This window comes from Lotus japonicus, chromosome 2 (assembly GCF_012489685.1).
Source record: "Lotus japonicus ecotype B-129 chromosome 2, LjGifu_v1.2".
NCBI classification, from domain to species: Eukaryota; Viridiplantae; Streptophyta; class Magnoliopsida; order Fabales; family Fabaceae; genus Lotus; species Lotus japonicus.
The window spans coordinates 90,627,088-90,641,061 of record NC_080042.1 but is presented as its reverse complement, the minus strand read 5'-3'; the positions used below and the strand labels follow the sequence as shown (position 1 = coordinate 90,641,061).

At 36.5% G+C, this 13,974-nt stretch overlaps 3 protein-coding genes across 3 annotated transcripts; 2 read left to right on the top strand and 1 right to left on the bottom strand.

Annotated features, from left to right (window-relative positions):
• The first annotated feature begins 1,225 nt into the window (after positions 1-1,225).
• Positions 1,226-1,972, top strand: LOC130740918 (60S ribosomal protein L26-1). The gene has a single exon (XM_057593638.1). The coding sequence runs from the start codon at positions 1,302-1,304 to the stop codon at positions 1,740-1,742; it is 441 nt and encodes a 146-aa protein (XP_057449621.1). The 5' UTR covers positions 1,226-1,301; the 3' UTR covers positions 1,743-1,972.
• A 5,552-nt stretch (positions 1,973-7,524) lies between these two features.
• On the top strand, positions 7,525-8,601 carry LOC130737263 (F-box protein SKIP23-like). Its single transcript, XM_057589016.1, has one exon. It carries the CDS (start codon positions 7,525-7,527, stop codon positions 8,599-8,601), a length of 1,077 nt encoding a protein of 358 aa, XP_057444999.1.
• Positions 8,602-9,732: 1,131 nt separating this feature from the next.
• On the bottom strand, positions 9,733-13,331 carry LOC130740917 (mitochondrial outer membrane protein porin 2). The gene is made up of 6 exons (XM_057593637.1): positions 13,157-13,331; positions 12,967-13,034; positions 10,929-11,039; positions 10,742-10,828; positions 10,447-10,655; positions 9,733-10,338 (listed from the first exon to the last, which is right to left on the bottom strand). The coding sequence occupies exons 1-6, from the start codon at positions 13,203-13,205 to the stop codon at positions 10,032-10,034; spliced, it is 831 nt and encodes a 276-aa protein (XP_057449620.1). The 5' UTR covers positions 13,206-13,331; the 3' UTR covers positions 9,733-10,031.
• Between the last annotated feature and the right edge of the window lie 643 nt (positions 13,332-13,974).

Here is a 13,974-nt window from a genome sequence, read left to right as displayed (position 1 = left end):
CTAGTAGCTATCAAAGTGAAAACCTTCGTTTTCCCATCTCATGAGTAGCCAATCAGATGCATCCATGTAATAACCGAAGGCACTTAAAAACCAATTATACATTCCAAGCGTTTCAACTTTTCCGTGTTTAATTATAATAAAACGTAAATGTAATGTAAAATAAGTGTAGAAATAATTTATTTAACAAATTTGATTTTGGCAACATGGATTGATATCATAAGTTCTGAGTTTAACTTTTTTTTTTTTAAATTGAGTTTAACTTTCATTGTATGGGAGCGGTTAGAATCTACGTGTGCCTAATAAAATTTTAGTTAGTGGGTAACTCTTCCTAGAAGGGTCTCTTATGCTCCTACTTAAGAGTGAACATATGCTCGTGTCGTTAACATGCATTTTTCTTTCCTTTTTGGAGTGATGGTATGTGAACCACCAACACTAACGACACATATATACACATTTGTTTTCTCTATATCTCTTCCTCCAGATCACATGATATCACATATCATATATCGTTTATCTCTCTTATTTCCTGTCTCATTATGTGTGGTTATGGTGGTATCCAATCAAGAGTAGAGAAGGTTTGAGTGAATGAGAAAATATAATGTTCTAGACTAAATACATTTTTGGTCCTCTAAAGTTTCAAAATATTTGATTTTAGTCTCATTTTACACGTCCAATTTCTAGGTCATCTTCCACATGATATGGTAAATGATGTTGGAGTTTCATATAATCACTCATTGGATACTTAAGCAATTCAAGCTCTACTAAGGTTGAGATTAGGAATTTTAAAAGTTCCAGTGATCTAAATGCAACTTTACTCCGACGAGAAATTAAATTCGGCTAACGATATAATTAATTAGATGGATCAAATGCAAATTTAACCCTTAATCTAATCCAAATATGATAGCAGCCTATGGAATACTTTAATCGTATCATACTTAAATTATTTACCAACAATATGTAGCACAACTAATAAATAGTTGGAGGGGAATTACATATTTTTTTCTAACAAACAACAATAAGGTTTACTTAAAAAAAACAATAAGGTTTGGATATTACACCTATATAGGTCCAGCAGGCCCAAATCTTTTTTCCCTTAAGGTATCTGAAATGGGTTGGGCTTGGTGGGTAGAAGTATGACCCGGTCCAACAACACAGAAAATAGGAAAATATAAATTTAAATTGGAAAAAAAGGGGAAGTAGAAAACCCTAATCTCAGTGTTTCATTTCATATCATATATACAGTCACATTCCTTGCCGTCACAAAATCAAACCCTTCCTTCTTTCAGAGAGAGAGAGCGAAAATGAAGTTCAATCCTAGGGTTTCAAGCAGCCGCCGCAAGAGCCGCAAGGCTCACTTCACCGCACCATCAAGCCTGCGACGCGTCCTCATGAGCGCGCCTCTCTCCGGCGACCTCCGATCCAAGTACAACGTCCGCTCCGTCCCCGTTCGCAAGGACGACGAGGTGCAGGTGGTCAGAGGAACCTACAAGGGCCGTGAAGGCAAGGTGGTGCAAGTCTACCGTCGCAAGTGGGTCATCCACATCGAGCGCATTACCCGTGAGAAGGTGAACGGCTCCACCGTCAACGTCGGAATCCACCCTTCCAAGGTCGTCATCACCAAGCTCCGTTTGGATAAGGACCGCAAGTCGTTGCTCGATCGTAAGGCCAAGGGTCGCGCCGCTGCTGATAAGGAGAAGGGTACCAAGTTCGCTCCTGAGGATATCATGCAGACTGTTGATTGATCAATCGGTTTATGTTTTATCTATATAGCTCTTTTTGTTTGATTACTAGTTTTGATTATGTTACTGTGTGCACTTGATTCGGATTTTTAGCTTTTTGTTTTGCTGTGACGATGATGTTATGGGTTTGTTTGGATCTGAATGGTTCAAGTATTTTGAGGCCTTTTATGTTTTGTTTAACTTGATGAAATGGTTGACATTATTACTGGTAATATATCTTGCAGTTTTGTTAATTGCTTTGCATTCTGCTTGCGGTTTAGCTGAATACCTGTTAGGTGCAGAGTGAACTAGGATCTAGTCATTTAGATAGCTGAAAATGTGTTTGGAAGGGTTTATTTGAGATTATCTATGAGCTTTCTATGGAAGTGTTTATGAAAATGCCTATAAGCTGTTTTATGCCTATGTTAGCTTATGGGTAGGTAAGGCTATTTTGAGCTTATTCCATTAAGCTTCTCAAATTAGCTTTATGGCACCAGAATGAGGGCTTTATGAAGCTTTGTCCGAACGCACCCAAATTATGTTTAGAGCAAACAAGAACCTAGTTACATCAAAGATTGACATGGGATTTAGGGAACCAAATTGCGTTGGCTTTACAAATTGATTAATCATTTTGTTTATACGAACAGTCTTTATTCACACTGTTATGTGAGATAGGAGTATCATATTTATAGCGCAATCAGTGCCTTGAGCCTGTACTGATGATGTTTTATGCTTGATATGTTATTGTCTTGAATTGAGATTATCCTAACTTCTGAGCACCAGCAAACGCTTCTGGTAGCTTATTATATGTTTGAGCGGTAGTTCTAGGTTTAAAATTATCGTACTGGTCATGGGGAATTGACTGTGCATTTTATGTTTGTGCCTCCTTTTCTTTTTCTCCACCAAATCTCTAATCAAGTTGCATTTACAATTTTTTGGCTACAATTGAAACCAGATTTTAGTTATGCTTTCAGTATGCATGTTTACTGAATGATTCTAGTTCTCTAGATACGTCTCTTTATAATAATCCCTCTACTTATACTTTCCAAATGATGGTGGGGTTGATTATTTTTTTCAAAATACTAAATTCATACATTTATTTATTTTCTGAAGTAATGGAAGAAGGGAAAATGTGGATTGCCAATTAGATTTCAAAAATGTGTGAAATGCAGTTTTTTAATCTAATTAAATTGATTGATTTTACAGTGTTAGTGCATTGAAGTTTAGATTTTGATATAGAGCAGGTAGGAAGTGCTCAGGGTGATAGGTTGTCGTCTGTTTAATGAACAAATAGCTACTGTTTGTTTTTTTTGGTTTAAGATTTTTTTACTTTAAATTACGAAAAATAAGCTAAGTTTTTTTGTGAAGGAAAATTAAATAACAAAATAATATATAACATTTCCTTGATACACATGCTAGGTCGAATGTTGATATTGAACATAGAGCTATTGTTGTTTGGAATTCTTTTGCTTCCAAATCTCTAGTGTGTTTGATTCTGGGTTAGGAGCCTCTTCATCACTTGAAGAAAGGAGTGACAAAGTGTAGCATATTAGAGGTGTTAGCTGTGGCTTATGCCAAATCTCAATAGTATGTGTATGTTGCATATTATTTATGTACACGAATTATAAAGTAAGATCATGTAGAGGTGTTAGCTGTGGCTTCTACCGTTCTGCTTATCCTTTGGATGTTCATTCTCAGCGATTGTGCTTAGATGATTTCTATCCATGACTTCTGATTTATGATTCTGGTGGGTTTTTTTGTGATGGATTGTCTCCGGCTCTTTGATGTTTGGCTTTTGATTAATTTGAGCTTTCTTTTATCTGTTGTTCTCGTCACCGTGTTGCCGATTATCAAGCTGACAATGCAGCTCTCTCCTCATTTTTGTTTGGGTTGAAGAGGTTCTCGGTTTTTTAGCATGGTATGCCCTGTTTAAAATATTAAAACACAACTCAAAATACTTACTATTTAAAATATAAAAACACAATTCAAAATACTTACTAGTTAAGATAATCAATCCCATTTGAATGGAGGCGGCATGAACGTGAAGGAAGGATAGCAAGGGATATATTGTTGATAAGAGCTTCCATCCTTTACATTATGAAAACACTGTCTGCAAAATCAGCATGATCCCCACTGTGTGGTTCCCTACAAGTGGGCATATGCAGATTGTCCGGTCCACCTCACCCTTCTCGCAGACAGCACCTTTGAGGTTCTGTTGCAAATTTATCAGCAATGTAGCCTCCCTTTCTAGCAAGTCAAGCTTCCACTGAAATTCCCATCTGCACAAGCCATTTATACAGCTACCAAGATCCTTCACGCAACAATATTGTTGAGCAGATAAATTAGACAATCACCAGTACCTGTCACGTAATATCCCCTTTCCAAGCCAATTTTTGTTCCAACATTGAGCCATATTGCCCTCCCCAATTTTCTTGACACAACAATGATCAAACCATGAATCAGGAGAATCAGGAGGTTTTGTAAAGCATGGATTATACAGGTCAATCCACCATTTTGACGAGTTTGAGGAAATACCCTCCACCTCACAAGCTAGACTTCTGTAATTGGCCCTCAAAATTCTGCACCACATGCTGGGGCTAATGTGCATGAGTCTCCATCTCCACTTAGTAAGGAGGGTCTTGTTAAATTTATCTCATCCCTTCATTGACTCACCTTCCTCCTTTTGCCCGTATACCACATCCCATTTTACCCAGTTATATTATTTTCTCCTTCCTTGCCTCTTCTTAAGTTCAATAAAACATGTAGGTGCCTTAAAATATAAAGGCTTAATTCCAGTTTGGGCCCCTGATGTTTCAAGAATGGGCGATCCGCACCCCCCGTGTATAAAAGTTGCGGTCAAGCTCCCCTTTGTTACAAAACTGTGCTAACGAAGCCCTTCCGTTAGCTTCCGTCTGTTGACCAAACGGAAATGGCTTCATTAATTGACGTGACGGCCACGTGTTATTATATTTTCTTTAAACAATTATTTTTTCATGTCTCTTCCCAATTATTTGTGGAATTAAAAAATAAAAAATAAATTACACATAAGAAATTTGAATTTAATTAACAAAAATAAAATCAATTAACAAAATTAACCCTAATTTAATTAACAAAAATAAATTCCTCCCCCCAATTAACCCCAAATCAAAATTCCCCTGTTCTTCAGAATTAACCAGAACCCAGAAACACAAACTCAAAAGATGGCAGCAATGGAGCAGCAAAATTAGGGTTCATCTTCTCCTTTTCTTCCTGTTTTTGCATCTCCTCTCCTGTTGTTCTTCTTCTGCTTCTCTTCTCCGTTTCTCCGCCGACGGAAGAACAAGAGATGGCAGCAATGGAGCTCCACGAGAAGAAATCACCAGTGGCAGCGTCGGTGGTTCTCAGGAAGGAAGAAAGAAGGCGACGGCGGCGCGATCTGGACTTGAAAGAGAGGAGTGGCGGCACGGTTACACGAGAGAGGAGAGACGACGACGACGTTGGTGGCTTCAGATCGGAAAGATGAGATGATGAGGAGATGAAGGTTGGTTCGCTGTTAGGGGCTGTGTTGTGGTGATTTGGACAGAGAGAAGGGGAGGCGATGGTGTTTTGAACCGGAGGGACCTGTGCGGTGATGCGATTCAAAGGAACTTAGTTGTTGGGAGAAAGCTTTTTCCCGTTTGTTGGCCCAATCCCATAACAGCTTGGCCACCACCACCACCACTGACAGATTAGCCACCGCCACTGTTTCTTAGTTTCTTGGCCACCACCATGTTGATTGATTGTCCCTCGAATTGCCATAGCAGCGGACTGAATTGAAAGCTCGTGCGGCCAAAAACAATGAAAACAATCGTATAATCAGATGCAATCGCAAGGAGTGGGAATTTGGGGGAAAATTACAAATGTGATTGCGAAGGTATGGTGAAGAAGTGATTGTGAGAAGGGGAATTGAAGATGAGAAATTGGGGAAAAGACAGGGAAGGAGAAGAACGTGTACCTGAGTTTAATGTAAAAAAATATAATTGTTTAAAGAAAATATAATAACATGTGGCCGCCACGTCAATTAATGAAGCCATTTCCGTTTGGTCAACAGACGGAAGCTAACGGAAGGGCTTCGTTAGCACAGTTTTGTAACAAAGGGGAGCTTGACCGCAACTTTTATACACGGGGGGTGCGGATCGCCCATTCTTGAAACATCAGGGGCCCAAACTGGAATTAAGCCAAATATAAAAATAACATAACGGTAATGATGAAAACACACTTCTAATACGACATGCCCCTCCCCCAGAAGGACATGCCTCTATAATGACAAACGATGGGGGATCAAAATAAAAGTCTAATTGAATTTCCTCCGAAAGGTAGAAGGCTGACAAATAAGTTTTTTTCATTCATATATAAGAGTTGGTAACCAAACCCTCAACCACTTGTTTAAGGGACGAAGTGCTGAACCACTACATCAACTCATTTGAATTTTTTATATTTATGAATTAAGTAATTTTTCTAAAATCTATACATATTGAATGTTTTCATTTCAAATTTTCATAATTCTTAGAGGTTATAATATTAGTGAAATTTTAGTGACAATAGTTGATATCTTATTTGATCAAATAAAAAATATATAAAATAGGATAGGATAGCTCAAGTGGTAAGATGTGAGAACATATGGGTTGGGGAGTGGAAGGTCCCGAGATCAATCACTAGAGGGTGTAATTTACCTTCCCGGTGTACAAAAAATAATAAAAAATATATAATTTTCATAATTTAATAAAAAAAATTATCTATAATTTAATAAGATATTTTTAATCAAATTATAATAATATAAATCATTCGTTACTTTTATAAAAGTTACTTTTGTTTTTTTTTAAACTTACTTTTGTTAAATGTGTATAGAATTATTTGATTCATTTATAAATTAAGTAATATAACGAAATCAATCATAAGGATTGTTTTAATTTTTAATTTTTATAATCATTAAAAATCAATTTTGATGATAATGAGTGATGTTTTGTTTTGATTAAATCAATTATTACCATTCTAGATTCCAGAAACGTAAACAAAGATAATAGTTTCTATAATCTAGAAATCTAATTTAATCAAACATTACCTAATAACTATATTTTGTTCACAACTACCCGATTCAATTATTTTAAGTAATATAATGAAATCCATCATCAGGATTGTTTTAATTTTTAATTTTTATAATCATTAAAAATCATAATATTTATGAATATAATTTTTTAATGATAATGAGTGATGTTTTATTTTGATTAAAATCAATTATTACCATTCTAGATTCCAGAAACGTAAACAAAGATAATAGTTTTCATAATTTAGAAATCTAATTTAATCAAACATTACCTGATTTGGTGAATTGGCATTCGGTTCATTACTTTGATGTTACTGGAATGTCTGTGGGTGGATTCCTTGGATTGGAACATATTTGCAATATTGTAATTTTGCGGGTGGTGTATTCAGTGGGTTTAGCTGAAGTAAGGTGCTTACGATTATTTTGGTGGGTTTTAGTGGTGGAACTATCTCTATATCTGTTAGTTCCTTTTTCATTTTATTTCTCCTCCTTCTATAACAATTTTGAATTAGGAATGAATGGATATGACTTAGATAATATTGATGTTTTAAAAAAAAATTCCCTGAATTCATGTCTCTAGGATATCAAAATTCGAACCCCAACTTTTACCACATAAACTTCTTCCTCTTTTTATATTAAATCAAATATAGTATTAAATGCATGGGATTTCACTAATTTTTACCTGGGCAAAAGAAGCTCATTATAAGCACTTCATTTTGCTTTTACATACCTACATTCACAGCAATGGAGGCAGATTGGGCAAATTTAGAAGCAAATCCTCTCAGCATAATCCTTGACAAGTTAATAGAACGAATAGATCATGTTTGGTTCAGCGCTGTGTGCAAGAATTGGTGCTCGGTTGCGAAACTCAACCATCAAAGCCAGCAATTCAGGACTAATGTGTTGCCAATGCTAACATTCCGATCAAAAAGAGGTTTGTACAGCATCCCATCTCATAGGTTCTACATTTTTCAATCAAAGATGCCTTATGGAAAAAAGATATGTGGCTCTAGCCATGGTTGGGTAGCAATATGTGAATCCAATCTTACCATTACTCTGTTCAATCCTTTTAAGAATGTAGCTCCTATTCCTCTGCCACCACTCCATAAATTCTACATAAGTCAAACGCATAAGGTTACTTTGTCTGCTGACCCAATAACAAGCCCAAATGATTATGTGGTTGTAGCAATTTCCAACAGAGAGTGTTGCATTCCTTTCATGAGAGCAGGCCAAACCGATTGGGGCTATGTACACACTACCAATCCACCCTACGCAGATATTATATTCTACAAAGGTCTAGTATATGTTGCCCAAAACAATATTGTTTCCTTCTTCAATCTTGATCATTCAGGTAATAAAATTATAAATGATGCTTCATTGGGAAGTGTTGATGAATTAGGGGCTTGTTATGTGAAGATCTATCTTGTGAAATCGTTGGAGGGAGACCTGTGGATGGTGAGAAGACTTTACATTGCAAATAACACTAAGGGTTTTCAAGTGTATAAGTTGGAACTTGATGCCCAAAGTGGGAAGCTTGTGGGAAAGGTGAAACTTGAGAGTTTGGGAGATGATGTTCTGTTCATTGGTGGTTGTGATTCAATTTCTGTGTCAGCTTCTTGTTTCTCTAGATGTCTACAAAAGGACTCGATTTACTATTGCAGTGATTATAATGATAAAGCTTATGACCCTCGAGGCCCATTTGATTCGGGGGTCTATAATGTAAAGGATGGAAGCTTTGATCAACAACATTTCCCTTGCGATCCTTCCTTCAAGTGCACGCTGCCTTCATTTTGGGTTCTACCTCCATTCCAGTGGGATTGATTATCTTAACTTAAATTACTTTGAATTGTGTTTTTTATATTATTAACTTTTAATGTTCCATGACTTTGCGTCTATTTATGTTTGCTGAATGAATATGACTAAAGAATGTTTATATTCTTCGTTGAAACTCTTCATGAGATTCCAACAATTGTTCTTCTTAGTCATCATGTTTAATATGATATATTTAGCTTATTCATAGCTACTTGCCTAAAAGGTTTTTTTTTTTAAACTTACTTGCCTAAAAGTTATATAAGATTATTTGATGAATGACACAAATCGAAAAAGGGTAATGGTTGATGACACGATTTTTAGTGTTCGATTCATGTAGACGAATTTATTTACAAGGGTAATGATAAGTGACTGCCCATTCTGTGGTGAAGATGAGACTATTGCATGTATTTCCTCTTGAGCAAGACTGGATGAAGCTTAATTCAAATGGAGCAGGATCATTTGGGTATCTTCATTTTTGCTTTCTCAAAGAAGTTAGGCTCTTGTTCGATGCTTCATGCAGAACTATGGGGTATTTTGTTGGGATTAAGGTTGCTCTATCAAAGGGGACTCCAGAAAAGTTATCAGAATCATATGCTTCCTCACCCTTGCACGCGGTTGGTGGGTCAGATCAAATTTGTCCTTGCGAACTTCTCTCATGTTACATATCTTCAGGTCATATCTCCAGGGAGGCAAATTCGGTAAAAGATGGTTTGACTAAATATGGTTTATACTTGTTGGTGCAATGGTGCCTATGGATGTTTGAGGCTCTACCTAGTTTTTGTTCAGTCCAATTTTTTTAGATAGTGCTCCAACCATTTATTTTTTAGGCTTGTAGTTTGTTTGTTTTTTCCTTCGGCACTTTTAGCCCACTTACTTCATCAGGAAAAAATCAAAATAGTTTCCCTAACCTAATTAGTCTGTTTGATTTATATGATACATGTTTTTCAATTTTCACTATTGTTCAATATCAATTTGCAGTTATTCACTAAATTGATCAAACCAACCTGTTTTTTCCCTATTGATTGGTTTAATTAAACAAAGACAGTGAACAAATTAATCAAACCAACCTGAATTAACTTTATTGCTTTAATTTGTAAGGTTAATCTGGTCCTGTAAACGCCACCAAAACAACATCCGACAGAGAACAATGGTAAAAATAAAATTTTAAGAAAAACAGACGATTAAAATCCTCCTGGAGAAAAGGACATCCACATCTCAGATTGTCTACTACAATGCAAGAAGGAAAGCAGAAAATTAACAAAAAAAATGTCAAACAGAAGCCATTGGTGATTTAAAAGTCATTGAAAAAATTCATCCATTTCGGAATAACCTAGAAAAGCTCATCCAGGGAACTAATTATTCTGCCCTCCTTTCAAGGACTACCAAAAAATTTGAATTACGTTTGGAATACCAATCAACCGTTAATGAAGAAAAAACCTTCAAGGTTTGAGGGCGATTGCCAAGCCAAACCTGGGATTTTTATCCAGGGCCTTGGTATCAACCTCACTAGAAATGGTCAGCACTGACTTTGGTATGATCTCATGCTGCAGGAGTGCCCCAAGCTTTCCATGATTGTTGAGCCTTGCTCTGACTTGTGTCAGATGGTCAATAGCAAAAGACCCTCCAACTGTGAAAGTGTTCTCATTTGTTGAGAACTTTCTAGTGATCTCTGCCACAGCAGCACTCTTCTTAAGTTGGTCCAGATGATGGAGGTATGATGCTTTAATGCTGTCACCCTTGTCGCCACTGATTGGAAAGAACATGTTCAATATCAATTTGCAGCCTTTAAACACTATTGGTTGTTTGATTTGGAACATAGAAGAAAGAAATATTTTACGGGTAAAAGAATCTTACAGGATTATAGAAGCAGATGCATCAGGTTTTGTGACACTAATCCCAGCAGTGTATTTAGTAAACCCACCGGATGAAGTATCATAGCCTGCCTCAGCACCAACTGCAATCACTGGGGTACCAAAGGTGGCAGACACATCAATGATAGGGGATTGGTTCAGTGCAGCAGCTGCTGTTAAGGTAGCATGGTCATGGAAGTATTGAACCTCTAACTGCCAAAGACAGATCAGACAAATTTTCAGAAATAATGTAGGGAAGTCAGTCAAATTTTCTAGAGAGATGGTGCAAAATTATGTACCTTGCCAGAATTATAATCAGGCAGCTTAAATGAAGCAATAGCCTTGGTGGATGGAAGAAGGTCGGTGAATGTGAGGGTCGTTGAAATCTGAAGGAAAAAAAAGAAACAAAATTATAAGAGTATGCAAACAAGATACTCAAGAACATGCGCTATTCTTATTATAATCTAAGAAGACAGAGTAACCCACAATGGATGCTGTGTCAAGTTTGACATCAATAAGGGTGTTCTTATACTTGTACAGTGCTGCAACATCCCCAACTGAAAGTCCTCCTTTTTTCACAGCAGTTGAAGTAAGGGCCTGAAAGGTAAAAAGAAAAAGTCATATTGGAATGAATGTTAGGAACGTTTTGCTCCTAGAGAACAAGCTCAAGCGACCCTGCACTGTCACACATAGTTAGAACTAAAAAAGCCAAGAATTTAAAATGAACAAATAATTCAAGTCATAGACAACTTAAAGGAAATCATAGAAATGTTAATAGATAACCATCCCTGAATATCTGTAAACAAATAAATAAAACTCAAAACAGCTGCCACTTAGATCAAAATACTACACTACTACATTAAGAATAAATTATCATTCATGCTAGGTAGGTTATGGTTGATTGTGTTTGCGATAAAATAAATGAAGTAAGAGGTAATTTCCTTCAGATACAAACAAACTTAGAAAAGCCTTCATAGTCGTTATCTCCAAATCTTCAACCCCATATGCATGCAGTTGGCAACAGCCAGGGATAAATTCTAAAAGCAATTATGGAAATACAAAATTAACAGCAACTGAGTGACCCATACAAAAAGCGAACAACAGTTATGAATTCAACATAAACTTGCATTAGAGAAGAAAATATATCATCAGTGCGCCTTGTCAATATTAAGTTCTCCTATAAACAAAGCCGTAAGGGTTGAATCTATTTCCTGTTTTCTATTTCCAGTGATCAATCTTGCATTTTTTTTGTTCTAGTTACAATTACATAGATCTTTTCAAATCAAATTACAACTATTAAGCAATTTCTCTCAACCTCTAAGTCTACAATTACACTTTCTTTTGTAATCTTTCTTATGCACTGAAGTGGCATTTCCACTCACCGACAGTTTATTGGTAAAGGTACACAACTGAAAACGCTTGTCATGAAAAACAATTTATCAACTTAAACGGTATACCGTATACATCAGAATTCTATGCAAGGCATGAAAATAGCACCACCTGCTTAATGACTTCCATCCACAATGACTGTTAAGAACTCCCTTTTTAAATTATTTTCTTTACTGATTCATTTCTGGATCTACCTCTCTTGAATTACTGATTCCCAACACCCATTCAAGGAAATGCTATTTTAAACAACATTAGATTTGCCTCCAAGCCATGCTATGTTACATAAAGAACTAAAAACCATTCTCCCCAAGTCTACATAGTACATACAATCCAATTGGCTCTACTACACATTCAGTCTCCCTGTTGTCTCAGCAGATATGCTCATACAATATTGTTCACCAACTTAAATCCCAGCTAAGAAATTAGCATTTTGATTGAAACAATCATGTTATAAGAGGATAAAGGTTGTTTTCTCACTTTCTGTAGAAGAACTTCAATATTTATTGGTGGTCTACAGGGACTCACATATCCAATCACATTACATGCCAGCATTGGATTGTTATCGCTCCAATGTGCGCTTTGCTCAAAGCTACAATATATAGCTGCAAGCGATTTTAAGGGAATCAGATGCGCATTCAAACACACTATACCTATTTTGAAATCCACATGCTATACCTCTTATGACATAGGGGAACAAGCCGTAAGCGAAAAAAAATCCACAAAATTAATAGAACACCGCAAAACAAGTTCAAATAGAAAAATCTGAGCAACGTAAGTGACAACACATCCAGCATCCTACATTTCCTTCTATTTTATTTTATACGCAGTGATAAATTTGCCTACAGAATATAGATTAACTTGACGTAGTAGCGAATCACAGAAAACAGGCTTAACAGTTAACAAACAACTAGATATATGCGATCTCAGGATAAATAAATTTTCGGACGCAATTTCATGATTCGTGATTCATCTAGCACAAATCGATACAAGAGGTAATGAAGCTTCAAGAGGAATCGCAACTGTCATCATGAAATTCCAAATGCATAGTAATTAACTGACACACGCTAGATCTTGACCAAAAATGCAATTAAATTAATCTATAAATATGAATAAAGTGGAAAATCGAATAGGTTACCACTCCGGCGGTGCTGTAGGAAGAAACGGTGAGTTTCTGATCGGAGCTGTAGTCCTTGGTCAAAAGATCTACAAGAACGAACAACAAATCAAAACGGTTACAATCAATTTCGATTCAAGCTTCGAGAAAAGTGTAATCGAATCCATAACAGATTGAGAAAGAAGAAGATAGAGCGTGTTGGTTCACTGACCTCTGGGTTTCTTGCCGATATCGGAGAAGAGACCTGGTCCTTTGCTCATTTTCGCTTTCGAAGAGAGAGAGAGAGAGAGAGATCTTGATTGATTGATTCTGATGCACTGAGCTTGACGAAGAAGGGTGTGGCGAGGAAATGAGGCCTTGTAATTTTTCTCACATTTTTTATTTAAATGTAAAAAGAGTGCATTTGTATTATTTGCGATGATGCGTTGAAGCGGTTGTTTCCGATCGTGCGTGTGGCGATGAATCGTTGCTGATCCTGGTCGATTTCAGCCGTTGATCTTCGAGAGCGAATATCGTGTGGGGACAACGTGCCAGCGCTTGGTGTTCCTTTAATCTCATTTTCATTTTTTCATTCATTTCATGTTGATTTTTTTATAAGCATTCATTTCATGTTGATGATCTTGTTGTGGGTGGGGGATGTGTGATTTTTTTTACGTAGGAAAAGATAAATTACACTCGTCATGATTGATTCCTAGACTTGTTTTTCTCAAACTCATAAGTTATCTATCTATAATCTATCTATAATCTATAATCTATAATCTATAATCTATATAAAAGCAAAGTTTCTGCAGCCTTGAGGGCAAACCAGTCATTCAACAACTTAATGCACAACAATCTAATTTTTAGCATGGACATTTTAGTAAGAGCACACATTATTTCCTCAAGATTCGATCCAAGCCGTTGATTCCTCAATCACATTTTCCCTCAGTCTTTCCCCTTTCTTACGTTTCTTTTTCTCCTTCCGTTCCCTTGGCCTTCCGTTTCGTTTTCCACTCGCTTCCGTTTTGTTTCTCAGCTGTCCGTCTTTTC